This window comes from Mercenaria mercenaria, chromosome 3, assembly GCF_021730395.1.
Source record: "Mercenaria mercenaria strain notata chromosome 3, MADL_Memer_1, whole genome shotgun sequence".
Taxonomy (NCBI): Eukaryota; Metazoa; Mollusca; class Bivalvia; order Venerida; family Veneridae; genus Mercenaria; species Mercenaria mercenaria.
Window position 1 is genome coordinate 55256630 of NC_069363.1, and position 15384 is coordinate 55272013.

At 37.7% G+C, this 15384-nt stretch overlaps 1 protein-coding gene across 1 annotated transcript in view; it reads right to left on the reverse strand.

The window, feature by feature from the left end:
- LOC123524689 (terminal uridylyltransferase 7-like) overlaps positions 1-15384 on the reverse strand; it is a 71908-nt gene that overhangs the window by 35302 nt on the left and 21222 nt on the right. The window contains exons 9-13 of the mRNA XM_053539715.1: positions 12290-12486; positions 10880-10993; positions 8786-8863; positions 6757-6922; positions 3912-5248 (exon numbers count right to left, since the gene is read on the reverse strand). Coding sequence (XP_053395690.1) covers positions 3912-5248; positions 6757-6922; positions 8786-8863; positions 10880-10993; positions 12290-12486 — 1892 coding nt within the window. The remainder of the gene's footprint in view (positions 1-3911; positions 5249-6756; positions 6923-8785; positions 8864-10879; positions 10994-12289; positions 12487-15384) is intronic.

Sequence of the window (15384 nt, forward strand, 5' to 3'; positions counted from 1 at the left end):
ACTGAGTATGCTGTATTAAATAATACTAATATTTAAGGAATAATATATCTCATCTTGTTATTTGTCGTTGAATAAAATCACTGTTTAGGCCAGAGTTTTTTAATAACTTGGGTTACGGGAGATTTTCCAAAAATGAGCATTAGGAGGAGGGAATAAAAATAAAAATAAAGTAGGAAAATGTTAGCATCGGAAAAAAAAATAAAAATAAAACAAGAGCTGTCCGTAAGACAGCCAAGCTCGACTATTCGAAATATTGCCCCAGAAGCAGGAAAATATTACCCAAAAAAGTTAAATATCAAAAGAGTTTTAAGTTCAAAAGGGGGAATAATTTCACCAAAATGCATATCAGTTATGGGACTTGCTGCTATCAACTAGTTTTATAACCCCGAAGGCACATGGGAAGTTTCAATTCAATATCTGCATTAGTTTTGGAGATAGAAACTTGCATGTAAAACTTTAACCAGAATTTTCAAAGTCCAAAAGGTGGCATAATTTGCCCAAAATACATGTCAGAGTTATGGGACTTGATCCAGTGAGGTTAGTAATTGATCTAGAAAAAGAAAAAATAAGTTTCAAATCTATATGCCTTTTAGTAATAGCTGTATGTACTTGCACGCAAAACTTTAACCAGAATTTGCTAAGTCCAAAAGGGGGCATAATTTGGCCAAAATGAAGGTCAGAGTTATGAGACTTGATCCTATCAACTGGTTTTATAACCCCGAAGACACATGTGAAGTTTCAAATCAATATCTGCATTAGTTTTGGAGATAATAACTTGCATGTAAAACTTTAACCAAAATTTTCTAAGTCTAAAAGGGGGCATAATTTGCTCAAAAAAACATGTCAGAGTTACGGGACTTGACCCAGTGAGGTTGGTAACTGATCTAGAAAAAGAAAAAATAAGTTTTAAATCTATATGCCTTTTAGAAATAGTTGTATGTACTTGCACGCAAAACTTTAACCAGAAGTTTCTAAGTCCAAAAGGGGGCATAATTTGGCCAAAATGAAAGTCAGAGTTATGGGACTTGCTGCTATCAACTAGTTTTATAACCCCGGAGACAAATGTGAAGTTTCAAATCAATATCTGCATTAGTTTTGGAGACAGTAACTTGCATGTAAAACTTTAACCAAAATTTTCTAAGTCTAAAAGGGGGCATAATTTGCTCAAAATACATGTCAGAGTTATGGGTCTTGACCCAGTGAGGTTGGTAATTGATCTAGAAAAAGAAAAAATAAGTTTCAAATCTATATGCCTTTTAGAAATAGTTGTATGTACTTGCACGCAAAACTTTAACCAGAATTTTCTAAGTCCAAAAGGGGGCATAATTTGGCCAAAATGAAAGTCAGAGTTATGGGACTTGCTGCTATCAACTAGTTTTATAACCCCGAAGACACATGTGAAGTTTCAAATCAATATCTGCTTTAGTTTTGGAGATAGTAACTTGCATGTAAAACTTTAACCAAAATTTTCTAAGTCCAAAAGGGGGCATAATTTGCTCAAAATACATGTCAGAGTTATGGGACTTGACCCAGAGAGGTTGGTAATTGACCTAGAAAAAGAAGAAATAAGTTTCAAAGCTATATGCCTTTCATTGATGGCTGTATGTACTTGCATGCAAAAACTTAACCAAGGTGTGACGCCGACGCCGACGCCGACGCCAGGGTGAGTAGAATAGCTAGACTATTCTTCGAATAGTCGAGCTAATGAAAAAAAACACAAAAATTTTTATCTTGTAAAAAGTGCCACTGGGTTAAAAAAAATTGTTGTTTCAGGCAAATGTAGATTCACAACACAGTCTAGATAAATCAGAAAAGTTATTTTCCCAATTTGAAGCATTTTATTCCCACTTTCTTTATTAAAGCCTCCATGTTGTATGTTATAATATTATATGTTGTAGAAACTATAAAATACTTGAAATTTTTTGCATGTTGCTTGCCTGCATTAAACATATATATAGCTTGCTAATAAATAGAGACTAAACACGTCTGGCATTGTATTCTGTTTCTGGTGTTTGATGTGATTGTATATAGTGTAGTGTAGTATTGTTGTCACATCCTATGCATATTGTGTTTCTTTTAACGGATGTGCAGGCTGATCTAGGTCTGCACTGGGCGCAAAGGCAAAACCAGTCGGTTGTACCATTGTATGGAGTTAAGGAAGACGGAAATACTTTTCACTTTTTTCTTTTATGATTTCTCCATTTTTCATTTATGCACCGACATGGTTTTACACAATACATGCCAGGCAGTCCCAAGCCTGTTAAGTGTGAGGGGTCTGTTAAAAGTTACTGGACTCCATATCTGGCTACAAGTTTGAAAGTAATTTGAGGTAGACTTTAAAATTTAAATTGCGAATTTTAAAAACAATCAGCAAAGGTTCTACATTCAAACTTACACATACTTTTTCTTTAATAGCTCAAAATTTTGTAATATTACTCAGTTTCAAATGTTTTAAAATATAGAAAGTAATTGGTCCATACATGGAGTTCAGTACCCTTGCAGGGCTTCCATTATTATTCAATTTCATGGAGTCAGGACTGCCTAACATTCAGATTTTGGAGTCCCTCTTAAATTTTCTTGGAGTCCTACATATTTTCACTTTGTACAGTTACCTTCAATACCATCAACATCATCATCACCATCATCATCATAATCATAACTATCATCACCATACTAATTGGTTCAGAACAGTGCATAAAATAATAGAATTTAGAGAAAAGGACCACTAGATTGTTTACAAAACATCTTATTTAACAAAAAATATTTTATTGTTTTTTAAATTTACAGCAACAGTTAGCATTTTATTAAAATCACCAGACTTACTGTTGTTCAGCTGCAAAACGAAAATCCACTTAAAAAAATCTGAAGTACATTTTACTTGGAGTAGAATTATGTCAAATTACGTCATTCACCTTGCAATACCCAACCAGTTAACTTTTATCCCACATCAAAGAAAATCAATAAAGGAAAATTTTGCTGACACTCCTTTTGATGTCAGCTGCCATGTGCTGGTCGAAATGTGTCAAAGATATCAGTTTTTAATAGGTCAGGAGACAAATTGAATGGGTTTTTTTTTCTTCTAAAAATACTGTAAAAGGATTTATCATTGATGAAAATCCAAAGTAAGTAGCAAATTTATTACCGGTCGGAAAAAATGTATTAATTTAAACTGGATGTGAAATGTCATTTGCTAAAATATAGTTACTTATTGGGGTTTTTGTGCTGAAATTATCAATATATTTTCCACAATTAAGTTACTTTGTCTTCCGACTTAGGAGCTTGTTTCACCAATTTAATCCAAGCCTTTTGTTGTCTGCAATTAATGCCTTCTAAACATGTCAGCTGATCTGAATAACCGTTTATATTTACAGACGTTCTCTATCAGACACGATACTTTCACACTGTCAAACACTGCCGGCAGATTTTACCAAAGAGCTATAAATTTTTTATACTTCTTTGTTTTTACGAGGCTGCAAATCATCAAGTGTTAAACCGCTTTGATTAGTTATGGGGCGGAGCTAGTCACGTCATTCTAGTAAAGTTACGTCACGGTGTATTGACTTTGTCGTCCTTTGAGAATATCGGAAGTCCTTTGTACGCGCTGTGATATTTATTGTAGGTTAATAGACAGTTTTATTTTCCACCACGGAAAGTAGATGCAAGCGTCGGGGAAAATAAAAATAAAATCGCAATTTTGAATTTTATTTTTATTTGGGTTTTTTGAGAATTAGGACCGGCGCTCCCATAACCAAAGTTATTAAAAAACTCTGGCCTTAGAGTTCATATGCGTAGGAATTACATCACGAGGGTGCAGCCCGAGTGATATAATAATACGCATCTGAACAACAATGATTTTATTCAAGAGCAAATCACTAAATGAGAATCAATAAAGGATATTGTGAAAAGTTTACCTTTCCATCAGTCAATGTATGAGAATCAAACTTAAACTCATATTCTGCTCCAACAGGACTTGATACTCGCTTCTTTCGTTTCAACAAGGGACTGGAATCTGGTGACTCTGCTTCCATGTCATTATCAGAGCTTAAACCTGAACTAGTATCTGATACCTCTCCTCCACCATCAACTTCACAACCAGTTATATCCTCAAGTTCTTTTTCAGCTAAAACATTTTCGTCTGTTTCAATCTTATTTTCAACTACATGATCATTTTCCTCAGTTTCTGCCCTAGAGTGATCAATAACTGATTTTATTACAGAATCTACAACATCGGCCACTATTACACTTGCATTTTCAGTGCCAAGTGACACATGATCTTGTTTCTCTTCACTACAAGATGTGGAAGTTCTTTCATCAAATGCTACATTTGATCCTTCAAGATTAGTTTCATAATTGATTACTTCATTTTCATTGTTCTCTGTTACATTACTAGGATCATCTTTGTGTTCTAGTGTTTCACACTTCAAACACTCACTGTGACTGTCTTCAATATTTTCACCATTTGAATTCTCAATCACTTTTTGTTGGACTGTTTCACAATTTGTACACTTACTAACACTGGATACACCTCCTTGAACAGCACCATCAATTTTTGTCTGATTATCATTTTCCACTATATCACAGTCTGACAAACTGTCATGTTTACATTTTTCAATTATCACATCTTGAGACTTATTCAGAGCACAATCTTTAGACAAGTCTACTCTTGCTTCAACATTTTCTTCCTCTTGCACTGCCAACTTTTCTAAGTGAGGAACTAAATCTTCACCTCCTTTATCATTATCAGTCTCTCCTTTAGAGCTACTGCTTTCTTGTTCTGAAAAATTTAGTTTACATTCTTCCAAAAACTTGTTTTCTTTTATACTACAGTCACTGCTAATTTCTTCATCATTTAAGAGATCAGATTCTAATTTACTGTCACTTTCTATATCTGCTATGCATTCATCTTGTTTTCTTTCACAGTCTGAGACCTGCTCCTTCATTTTATTTGTTTCTTCCTTTGGAATGGTCCCAATATTTTCATCTACATGCATTATAGTTTCTGTCTTTGATACTGAACCAGTCTGACCTGCAGAGACATCACTTCCTGTATGCTGCAGCCTAGACTGCTTCTCATTTTCTTTAGCTTTATGACTGGTTTTTCTTTTACTTTCGTAGTATTTAGATAAATTCTGATGTGACGTAGGAAGACTGAAGTAAAGACCAGCTTTACGGAGACAGTTGTAGAAGTAATCAAACATTCTTAAGTTCTGAAGTGATCTTGCAACATTTCTCTTGCTTGAAAATGGATCTGAAAACAAAATGAATCTTTTAGTATGTGATGGCCAGAAATTTTTCAGCTGTTAGTCTTAAAGTATCTTCAAAACACTTATATTTTTATCAGTTGTCCATAAAAGTTACATCATGTTCACTGTATATCTGCAGAAATTTTGATCACTCCCAAGGGTATTTCTTGACAAAACCAATATCCTAGATAAAATATAAGTCTACAACCGATAAGCCATATTATGGCTGCTCTAGCTCTACCATTATCTATATCAGCATGTACATCAAACAACAGGTCATTAAATCATGTAATGCCTCATTATTATCTTTTATTTCTAATAATGTGGAACATTTATAGTGCCGCTAGTTAGATGCTCCCATTGACAAGTATTTAATTTAAACAAGTGCTTGTATAACACGAAATGCCCCCCTTGATGCATTCAGCAATTGCACAAGGAACAGAAATTGCTTGGTCACTGTGCACAAAAGTTCTACTGCTCTGCGTCAATGTGACCTTGACCTTTGACCTATTGACCTCAAAATCAATTGGGGTCATATGCTGGTTATGATCCACCTATTAAGTTTCGTGATCCTAGGCCCAAGCGTTATCAAGTTATCATCCAGAAATGATTTAACTGTTCCGGGTCAATGTGACCTTGACCTTTATCCTACTGACCCCAAAATCTATATGGGCTATCTGCTGGTCATGACCAACCCCCCTGTCAACTTTCATGATCCTAAGCCCAAGCGTTCTTGAGTTCCTGTGACATTGACCTTTGACCTACTGACATCAAAATCAATAGGGGTCATCTGCTGGTCATTATTAACCTCCCTGTCAACTTTCATGATCCTATGCCCAAGCGTTCTTGAGTTATCATCCGGAAACCATTTAACTGTTCCTGGTCACTTTGACATTGACCTATGACCTACTGACCTCAAAATTAATAGGGGTCATCTGCTGGTCATGACCAACCTCCCTATCAACTTTCATGATCCTAAGCCCAAGCATTCTTGAGTTATCATCCGGAAACCGTTTAACTGTTCTGGGTCAATGTGACCTTGACCTTTGATCTACTGATCTCAAAATCAGTAGAGGTCATCTGCTGGTCATGACCAACCTCCCTGTCAACTTTCATGATCCTAAGCCCAAGCGCTCTCGAGTTATCATCCAAAAACCGTTTAAATGTTCCGGGTCACTGTGACCTTGACCTTTGACCTACTGATCTCAAAATCAATAGTTGTCATCTGCTGGCTATGACCAACCTTCCTATCAACTTTCATGATCCTAGGCCCAAGCATTCTTGAGTTATCATCCAGAAACGGATTGGTCTACATACCAACAGACAGATCGACCCGACATCTGCAGAACAATATACCCCTTCTTCTTTGAAGTGGGGCATAAACATTTAAAAGAGATCATAAAATGGAACTGTCAACAAACATTCAAAGAGGACCATTAATAGACCTTTGATCTGTTAACTAACAAGTAACACTATTAAGTGTTCTATTTTGTAAGCAATATATTTGTGTTACCTTCAATAGCAACACGCCTACTCTTCCATTTCTTTTCAGCTCGAGGTATCACCTTCAGTGACCTTACACAGATAATGTTCTCTGCCAGGTCAAAATGTACACCATAAAACATCAGCATATCCTTCCATAATGTACCCACTGCATGCTCATTGTTAGAGCTCCAGACCTTTAGACAATGAAAATCTTTGGAACATTCTGATAACAAAAATGTTCTAATAACTCTAAAACAAGTTTTGCAATTATTCATTTATAGACATGAGATAGACATTATTTTTCTTCAAGTTTCCTTCACTAGTGTCCTACAGGAAATGCCTGATACTATCAAATCACTATATTTTCATGGGGACTAACTTTCTTGGATTTTGTGGAGTCTCAAAACTTAAAATTATATCCCAACAAAAATACAAATTTTCAATTCTTTTTATCTATAAAATGTATTAATATCATATTAATATCCCCAAGAATTTGCCGTTCTGTTCGAAGCCATGAAATGTTATGCCCATGTAATAAAACCATTTCACAGCACCTAAACAACACTTACAGTCCACATTTTATTAAGAGACCACCTAAGGGACAATTAAAAAGTGGTCTCTTAATGGAATGGTCTCTTAATGAATTTCAGTCTGGTGAAGAGAAAAGTTTTTAACTGTTAATGTAACTAAAATCTGTTTTAAGATGGTGAACACTTTTCCAAGTCCACATAACCATGAAAATTATAGCTGGATTGTTTCAAGGTAGCATATCTTCCAGAAAACTGACAGTACCTGAGACTGGCAATGCTGCAGGTAAAATATTGTGTTTCCCACCTTTCAGTCAACAGAAAGTACTGGAGGTTGGCACTGCAGCAGGATTGTTTGTCAGTTCGACTGTTACAAAGGTTAATTGCATTCAGTCAGGTGCTAAACATACTCACTAATTATACAGGTGAAGAAATGCCCGGCGGGACTTTGGTACCCAGTTGTTTAATAGATACTTCGGTCGAATATTTTACCTGTCGGGACTACATTAATGTGGACGCTAGTCGTTTAATAAAAAAGCCATTTAATGGACTGAATTTATATGGAGGGATTTTGACTGTTCGTTTAATAAAACAAGAGGACCATGATGGTCCTGAATCGCTCACCTGTCCCAACATGACCCAGTTTTGAAACTGAACTGAGTATGACGTCGTTTTTTCTATTATTTGACATAGTGACCTAGTTTTTGAGCTCATGTGAACCAGTTTTGAATCTGACCTAGATATCAACAAGATAAAAATTCACACCAATTTTCATGAAGATCCATTGAAAAATATGGCCTCTAGAGAGGTCACAAGGTTTTTTATTGTTTGACCTACTGACCTAGTTATTGACGGCACATGACCCAGTTTCGAATTTGACCTAGATATCATCAAGGTGAACATTCTGAACAAATTTTCATGAAGATCCATTCAAAAGTATGGCCTCTAGAGAGGTCACAAGGTTTTTCTATTTTTAGACCTACTGACCTAGTTTTACACCTCAGTTGACCCAGTTTCGAACTTGACCTAGATATCATCAAGATGAACATTCAGACCAATATTCATACAGATCCCATGAAAAATATGGCCTCTAGAGAGGTCACAAGGTTTTTTTATTATTTGACCTACTGACCTAGTTTTTTGACCGCATGTGACCCAGTTTCAAACCTGACCTAGATATCATCAAGGTGAACATTCTGACTAACTTTCATGAAGATCCATTCATAAGTATGGCCTCTACAGAGGTCACAAGGTTTTTCTATTTTTAGACCTACTGACCTAGTTTTGGACCGCACATGACCCAGTTTCAAACTTGACCTAGATATCATCAAGGTGAACATTCAGACCAACTTTCATAAAGATCCCATGAAAAATGTGACGGACGCACGGACAGACCACGGACGCTGCATGATCACAAAAGCTCACCTTGTCACTTTGTGACATGTGAGCTAAAAATCACTTAATAGAGGTGGTCGCAAGTACAATGTCGACCGTATTTATAAAGTGCAAACATAGAACAAACTCTTGTACCTCCTGTTTTAATTCCGCAAACATATTTTGGACATCTTCTTTAGTCTTTGGTCTCTTCAATGCTTGCTCTGACAAATCCTAGAAATATTCAACATACAAGATATATAAAGTTAGCTCAAACTCAATGGCTACAAACAGAATTTGGATATAACCATCTATGATATGGAAGAGACTGTCAATATATTACTCGCTGAAATCTTACATGATGCTATGCATAATAAATTGATACACATTAAAAATGGTTTACAAATACAATAGGTATAACTTGGGTATAATTATTTTTTTGTGAAAGAGGAAACCAAATTTGCTGTATCCAGATTATATACTGAAGGTGTAAGAAACTTCCAATTTTATTTTCATACGATACAAATCCAGTTAATAGACCAAGCAGCTAAACATTTATTGGAGGCTGGTAAAATACTTTGTAGCTCACATTAAAGAGACTGGCAACACAGGAGGCTAGCACTGCTGTTGGTGAAACATTGTGTAGCTCATCTTCCTTACAACACGTAGTACCAAAGAGTGGCATAACTGCAGGTAAAATTTTGTATTGCATACTTTCCAGCGAACAGGCAGTAACATAGACTGGCACTGATTCAAGTAAATTACTGTGTAGCTCCGAAGAACAGGCAGTCCCGAAGGGGCACTGCTGCAGATAAAACATTGTGTAGCATACCTTCCAGAAAACTGGCAGTACCTGAGACTGGCAATGCTGCAGGTAAAATATTTTGTTTCCTACCTTTCAGACAACAGAAAGCACTGAAGGTTGGTACTGATACAGGTAAAACTGGCAGTACCACATGCTAGTACTGCTGCAGGTAAAACTAGATGATGGTTTTGTAGAAAAGCACATGTCTCCCCCAATGCATAGTCATATAGGCAAGAAGTCAATCGGGGACAGGCGCAAAAGTCAAAGCGACACTGATGGTTGGCTGCAATAGGGATCATTTACTTGGCATGTCCAATCATCCCACTAGGTTTCAACATTCTGGGCCTAGTGGTTCTTAAGTTACGAACTGGAAACGGTTTTCCATTTTCAGGCCCCTGTGACCTTAACCTTTGATCAAGTGACCCCAAAATCAGTAGGGGTCATCTACTCTGCATGTCCAATCATCCTATTAAGTTTCAACATTCTGGGTCAAGTGGTTCTCAAGTTATTGATTGAAAAAAGTTTTCAGCCCCCTGTGACCTTGACCTTTGATAGAGTGACTCTGTCATTCCTACCATCCTATGAAATTTGGAGGTTCTAGGTCAAATGGTTTTCAAGTTATTGACTGGAAATGGATTTCTATGTTCTGTCCCCTGCGACCTTGACTTTTAATAGAGGGATCCCAGAAACAATAGAGGTCATCTACTCTGTAAGTCCTATCACCCTATGAAGTTTCAATATTCCGGGTCAAGTGGTTCTCAAGTTACTGACTGGAAATGGTTTTCCATGTTCAGCCCCCTGTGACCTTGACCTTTACCAGAGTGACCCCCAAAAACAATAGGGGTCATCTACTCTGCATGTCCAATCATCCTATGATGTTTCAACATTCTGGATCAAGTGGTTCTCAAGTTATTGATTGGAAATGGTTTTCCATGTTCAGGCCCCTGTGACCTTGACCTTTAACAGTGTATCCCCAAAAACAATAGGGGTCTTCTACTCCGCAAGACCAATCATCCTATGAAGTTTCAACATCCTGGGTCAAGTGGTTCTGAGGTTATTGATCGGAAATAGTTTTCCATGTTCAGGCCCCTGTGACCTTGACCTCTACCAGAGTGACCCCAAAATCAATAGGGATCACCTACTCTGCATGATCAATCATCCTATGAAGTTTCAACATTCTTGGTCAAGTGGTTCTCAAGTCATTGATCGGAAATGGTTTTCCATGTTCAGGCCCCTGTGACCTTGACCTTTGATGGAGTGACCCCAAAAACAATAGGGGTCATCTACTCCATAAGCCCTGCCAACCTATGAAGGTTCTAGGTCAAATGGTTCTCCAGTTACTGATCGGAAATGAAGTGTGATCGACGGACCGAAGGATGGACGGACAGACAGGGCAAAAACAATGCCTCCCCAAGTGGGAGGAGACATAATAATGTGTAGCATACCTTCCAGAGAACAGGCAGTACTGGTGGCTGGATCTGCTGCAGGTAAAATATTGTCATCAAACCAAAACAGTACGCAGGTAAAGATCCCCGATCCTGACTGTCTACTTCACAAACCTGCAATATTTCACCATGCAATACAGTTGTTTAAAGGGAACAGTAGCATATTCAGTAACATGTAATTAACCTGTATAAAATACATCTTTTGAAAACATTACATTTATATGTAATGAGGGACCACTGTTGCTACATGGATAAGGTTAACTTATGTCATTTTCCCAAACAAGAGGGTCATTATGACCCTGGATCGAACAAATTTTGTAGAGGTGCACTAGGCAATGCTACATGTCAAATATCTAAGCTCTAGGCCTTCTGGTTTATTTTTAGAAAATTTTGAAGATTTTTCTATGTACAATCAAGTAACCCCATGGGACAAGGTCAATTTGACCCGGGGGTCATGATTTGAATAAATTTTGTAGAAGTCTACTAGGCAATGCTACATGTCAAATATCTAAGCTCTAGGCCTTCTGGTTTATTTTTTAAAAAATTTTGAAGATTTTCCTATGTAAAATCAAGTGACCCCTGGGGCGGGGTCAATTTTGACCCCAGGGTCATGATTTGAACAATTTTAGTAGAGGTCCACTAGGCAATGCTACATGTCAAGTATCTAATCTCTAGGGCTTCTGGTTTTTGAGAAGAAGATTTTTTAAGATTTTCCTATGTAAAATCAAGTGACCCCTGGGGCCGGGTCAATTTTGACCCAGGGGTCATGATTTGAACAAACTTGGTAGAGGTCGACTAGGTAATGCTTCACACCAAATATCTAAGCTCTAGGGCTTCTGGTTTTTGAGAAGAAGATTTTTAAAGTTTTTCCTTTTGGTTGCCATGGCAACCAGAGTTCTGCATGGAATTCAATTCTTTGAACAATTTTGAAAAGGGGCCACCCAAGGATCATTCCTGTGAAGTTTGGCGTAATTCTGCCCAGTGGTTTTCAAGAAGATTTTTTTACAAATTGTTGACGGACGACGCACGACAGACATCAAGCGGTCACAATAGCTCACCTTGTCACTTCGTGACAGGTGAGCTAAAAACACTCTGGGTTCAAATCCAGTCTAGGATATACAATTCTTTCACACACAGCTGGTTTATGGCAGATTGGTGGTCTTACTACAATGCTGCCCCTTGTTTAGAGAAGCTACCTCTTCCACTAAACAAGCTGGAGAGTAGCCATATGACCGAAATTGTGTTGGTGTGACTAAAAACCCAACAAAACAAACAGGAAATTCTGTTTCATGAAATTGTATATTTGTACCTTCTGATGTGCAAAAATACTTCACACTAGGAACTGTTTCACAATCACTATAACAAGTTCATTTGAAAGTTAAATAACTTCAACCTTCTCATTTAACATACCTTTGCCCAATACTTGAACGTCACTGCCAACTTCCTCAACCGTTCATCAAGCTGTGAGTATATAGCTAGATACTGACTTGTCTGACAAGCTAACTGATTTCCTACAGTGATCTGACACTGCAGACTCCCACAAGGGGAGGTAAAAAGTACTGACGGCACCTTAGCTTGAAAATCACTCTTCACATCTTTGAATTGTTCTACAAAAATATACAAACTATGATACTACCACTTGCCAGCTAACACTATGGAATAACTGTGACACAAAATATGAAGTTAATGTACTTGTTACCTATAGTAATCATTGAATGACTTCCTTTTTTTTCAGTTAAGCACAGCCAGAGTACAGATGCTGTATAGGGAGGATTTGTGAACTAACAAGAGATGTCACAGGAGACAAGGCGCTCGACTATTTCGATGCTAGATAGTGAAACTGGGCACATCTGAGGAAACTGGAGCTGTAATTGGAGTGTTTAATGACACCAATGGTGGATGAAGATATTGCACAATAGCTTGAGTCTGTGTCAAAAATATTAAGTAATAAGAGAGGGAAAGACAAAGTGTATCAAAACACTATATAAGTATAATTCTAAGCGAAAAGGGGGCGTAATTCATAAAATATTGGTGCACCTTGTGTCATATGATGTGGGTGATGATGTGGAACAACTACTTCAAGTTTGAATCAAATCCATTTCGTAATAACCGAGTTAACTTTAAATTCTAAGTAAAAGGGGGCATAATTCATGAAATATTGGCACCAGAATTATGCACCTTGTGTCATATGATGGGGGGGATAAGGTGGAACAACTACTTTAAGTCTGAATCAAATCTATTTAGAAACAAGGCAGTCTAAAAGACAGCTAAATCCCCCGCCACTGGTATGGATAGTGAAAAGGTAAACCTTTCACCTTGAGCTGTGACCTTGACCTTGAACTGACATGGCTGACCCATGAATTCTGCACATTGTCTAGATGAGGTGATCATTTGACCAAAGTTTCATGAAAATCCTAAAATGGGTTTAGGAGATACAGAGCTCAAACCTTTGACCTTGAGTTGACATCACTGACTCATGAGTTCTTGATGAGATGATCATTTGACCCAAGTTTAATGTAAATCCTTCAAGGGGTTTAGGAGATACAGAATGGTCACAAAATGGAAGGCTCAAACCTTTGACTCTAAGTTGTGACCTTGACCTTGAGCCAGTATAGCTGACTCATCAATTCTGCACATCATCTTGATGAGGTGATCATTTGACCCAAGTTTGATGAAAATCCTTCAAGGGGTTTGGAAGATACAGAGCGGACACAAAATGGAAGGCTCAAACCTTTGACCTTGAGTTGTGACCTTGACCTTAAGCCGACATGGCTGACTCATGAGTTCTGCACATTGTCTTGATGAGGCGACCATTTGACCCAAGTTTCATGAAAATCCTTCAAGGGGTTTAGGAGATACAGTGTGGACACAAAATGTTACAGAAGGACGGAAGGACGGATGGAGACCATTCCAATAACCCACCACAACTTGTGGCAGGGGATTAATAACTGAGATATAGTGAAAGTACATCAAAACTTTAACCTGAAATTCTAAGTAAAAGGGGGATAATTCATTAATTATTGGTACCAGAGTTATGGGCCTTGTGTAATATGATGTGGAACAACTACTTTCAGTTTGAATCAAATCCATTTAGGAATAACTGAGATAGAGTGAAAGTGCGTCAAAACTTTAACCTGAAATTCTAAGTAAAAAGGGGGGATATTTCATGAAATATTGGTGTGAGAGTCATGGCCCTTGTGCCATATGATGTGGGTGATGATGAGGAATAACTGTTTTAAGTTTAAAGCAAATCCATCAAGTAACTAGAAAATGCTTTTGTAAAAAAGCGCATGTCTCCCCCAATGCAAAGTCCTATAGGCAAGAAGTCAATAGGGGTCAGGAGCGAAAGTCAAAGAGACACTGATGGTTGGCTGCAATAGGGATCATCTACTTTGCATGTACAATCATCTCGCTAAATTTCAACACTCTTGGCCTAGTGGTTCTCAAGTCACTGTTCAGGCTTCTGTGACCTTGACCTTTGATCAAGTGACCTCAAAATATATAGGGGTCATCTACTCTGCATGTCCAATCATCCTATTAAGTTTCAACATTGTAGGTCAGGTGGTTCTCAAGTTATTTCCAAAAAATGATTTTACATGAACAGGCCACTGTGACCTTGACCTGTAATAGACTGACCCCAAAATCACTATGGGTCATCTACTCTGCATGTTCAATCATCCTATGAAGTTTCAACATTCTGGGTCAAGTGGTTCTCAAGTTATTGATCGGAACTGGCTATCAATGTTCAGGCCCCTGTGACCTTGACCTTTAACTGAGTGACCCCAAAAACAATAAGGGTCATTTACTCTGCATGAACAATCATCCTATGAAGTTTCAACATTCTGGGTCGAGAGGTTCTCAAGTTATTGACTGGAAATGGTTTTCCATGTTCAGGCCCGTGACCGTGACCTTTAACCCTAAAATCGTTAGGGGTCATCTACTCTGCATGAACAATCATCCTATTAAGTTTCATCATTCTGGGTCAAGTGGTTCTCAAGTTACTGACCGGAAATGGTTTTCAATGTTCAGGCCCCTGTGACCTTGACCTTTCACAGAGTGACACCAAAATTGTTAGGGGGTCACCATCACATTTGTCATTTGTACAATCCCTCCTGACTACTTGGAAGTTATCTCAACATTCATGGTCAAGTATTCGTCAAGTATTTACTGACCAGAAATGGTTTTCAATGTTCAGGCCCCTGTGACCTTGACCTTTAATAGAGTGACCCCAAAATCGATAGGGGTCATCTACTTTGCATGTACAATCATCCTATGAAGTTTCAACATTCTGGGTCAAGTGGTTCTCTAGTTATTGATCGGAAATGGTTTTCCATGTTCAGGCCACTGTGACCTTGACCTTTGATGGAGTGACCCCAAAATCAATAGGGGTCATCTACTCTTTATGATCAATCATCCTATGAAGTTTCAACATTCTGGGTCAAGTGGTTCTCTAGTTATTGATCAGAAATGGTTTTCAATGTTCGGGCCCCTGTGACCTTGACCTT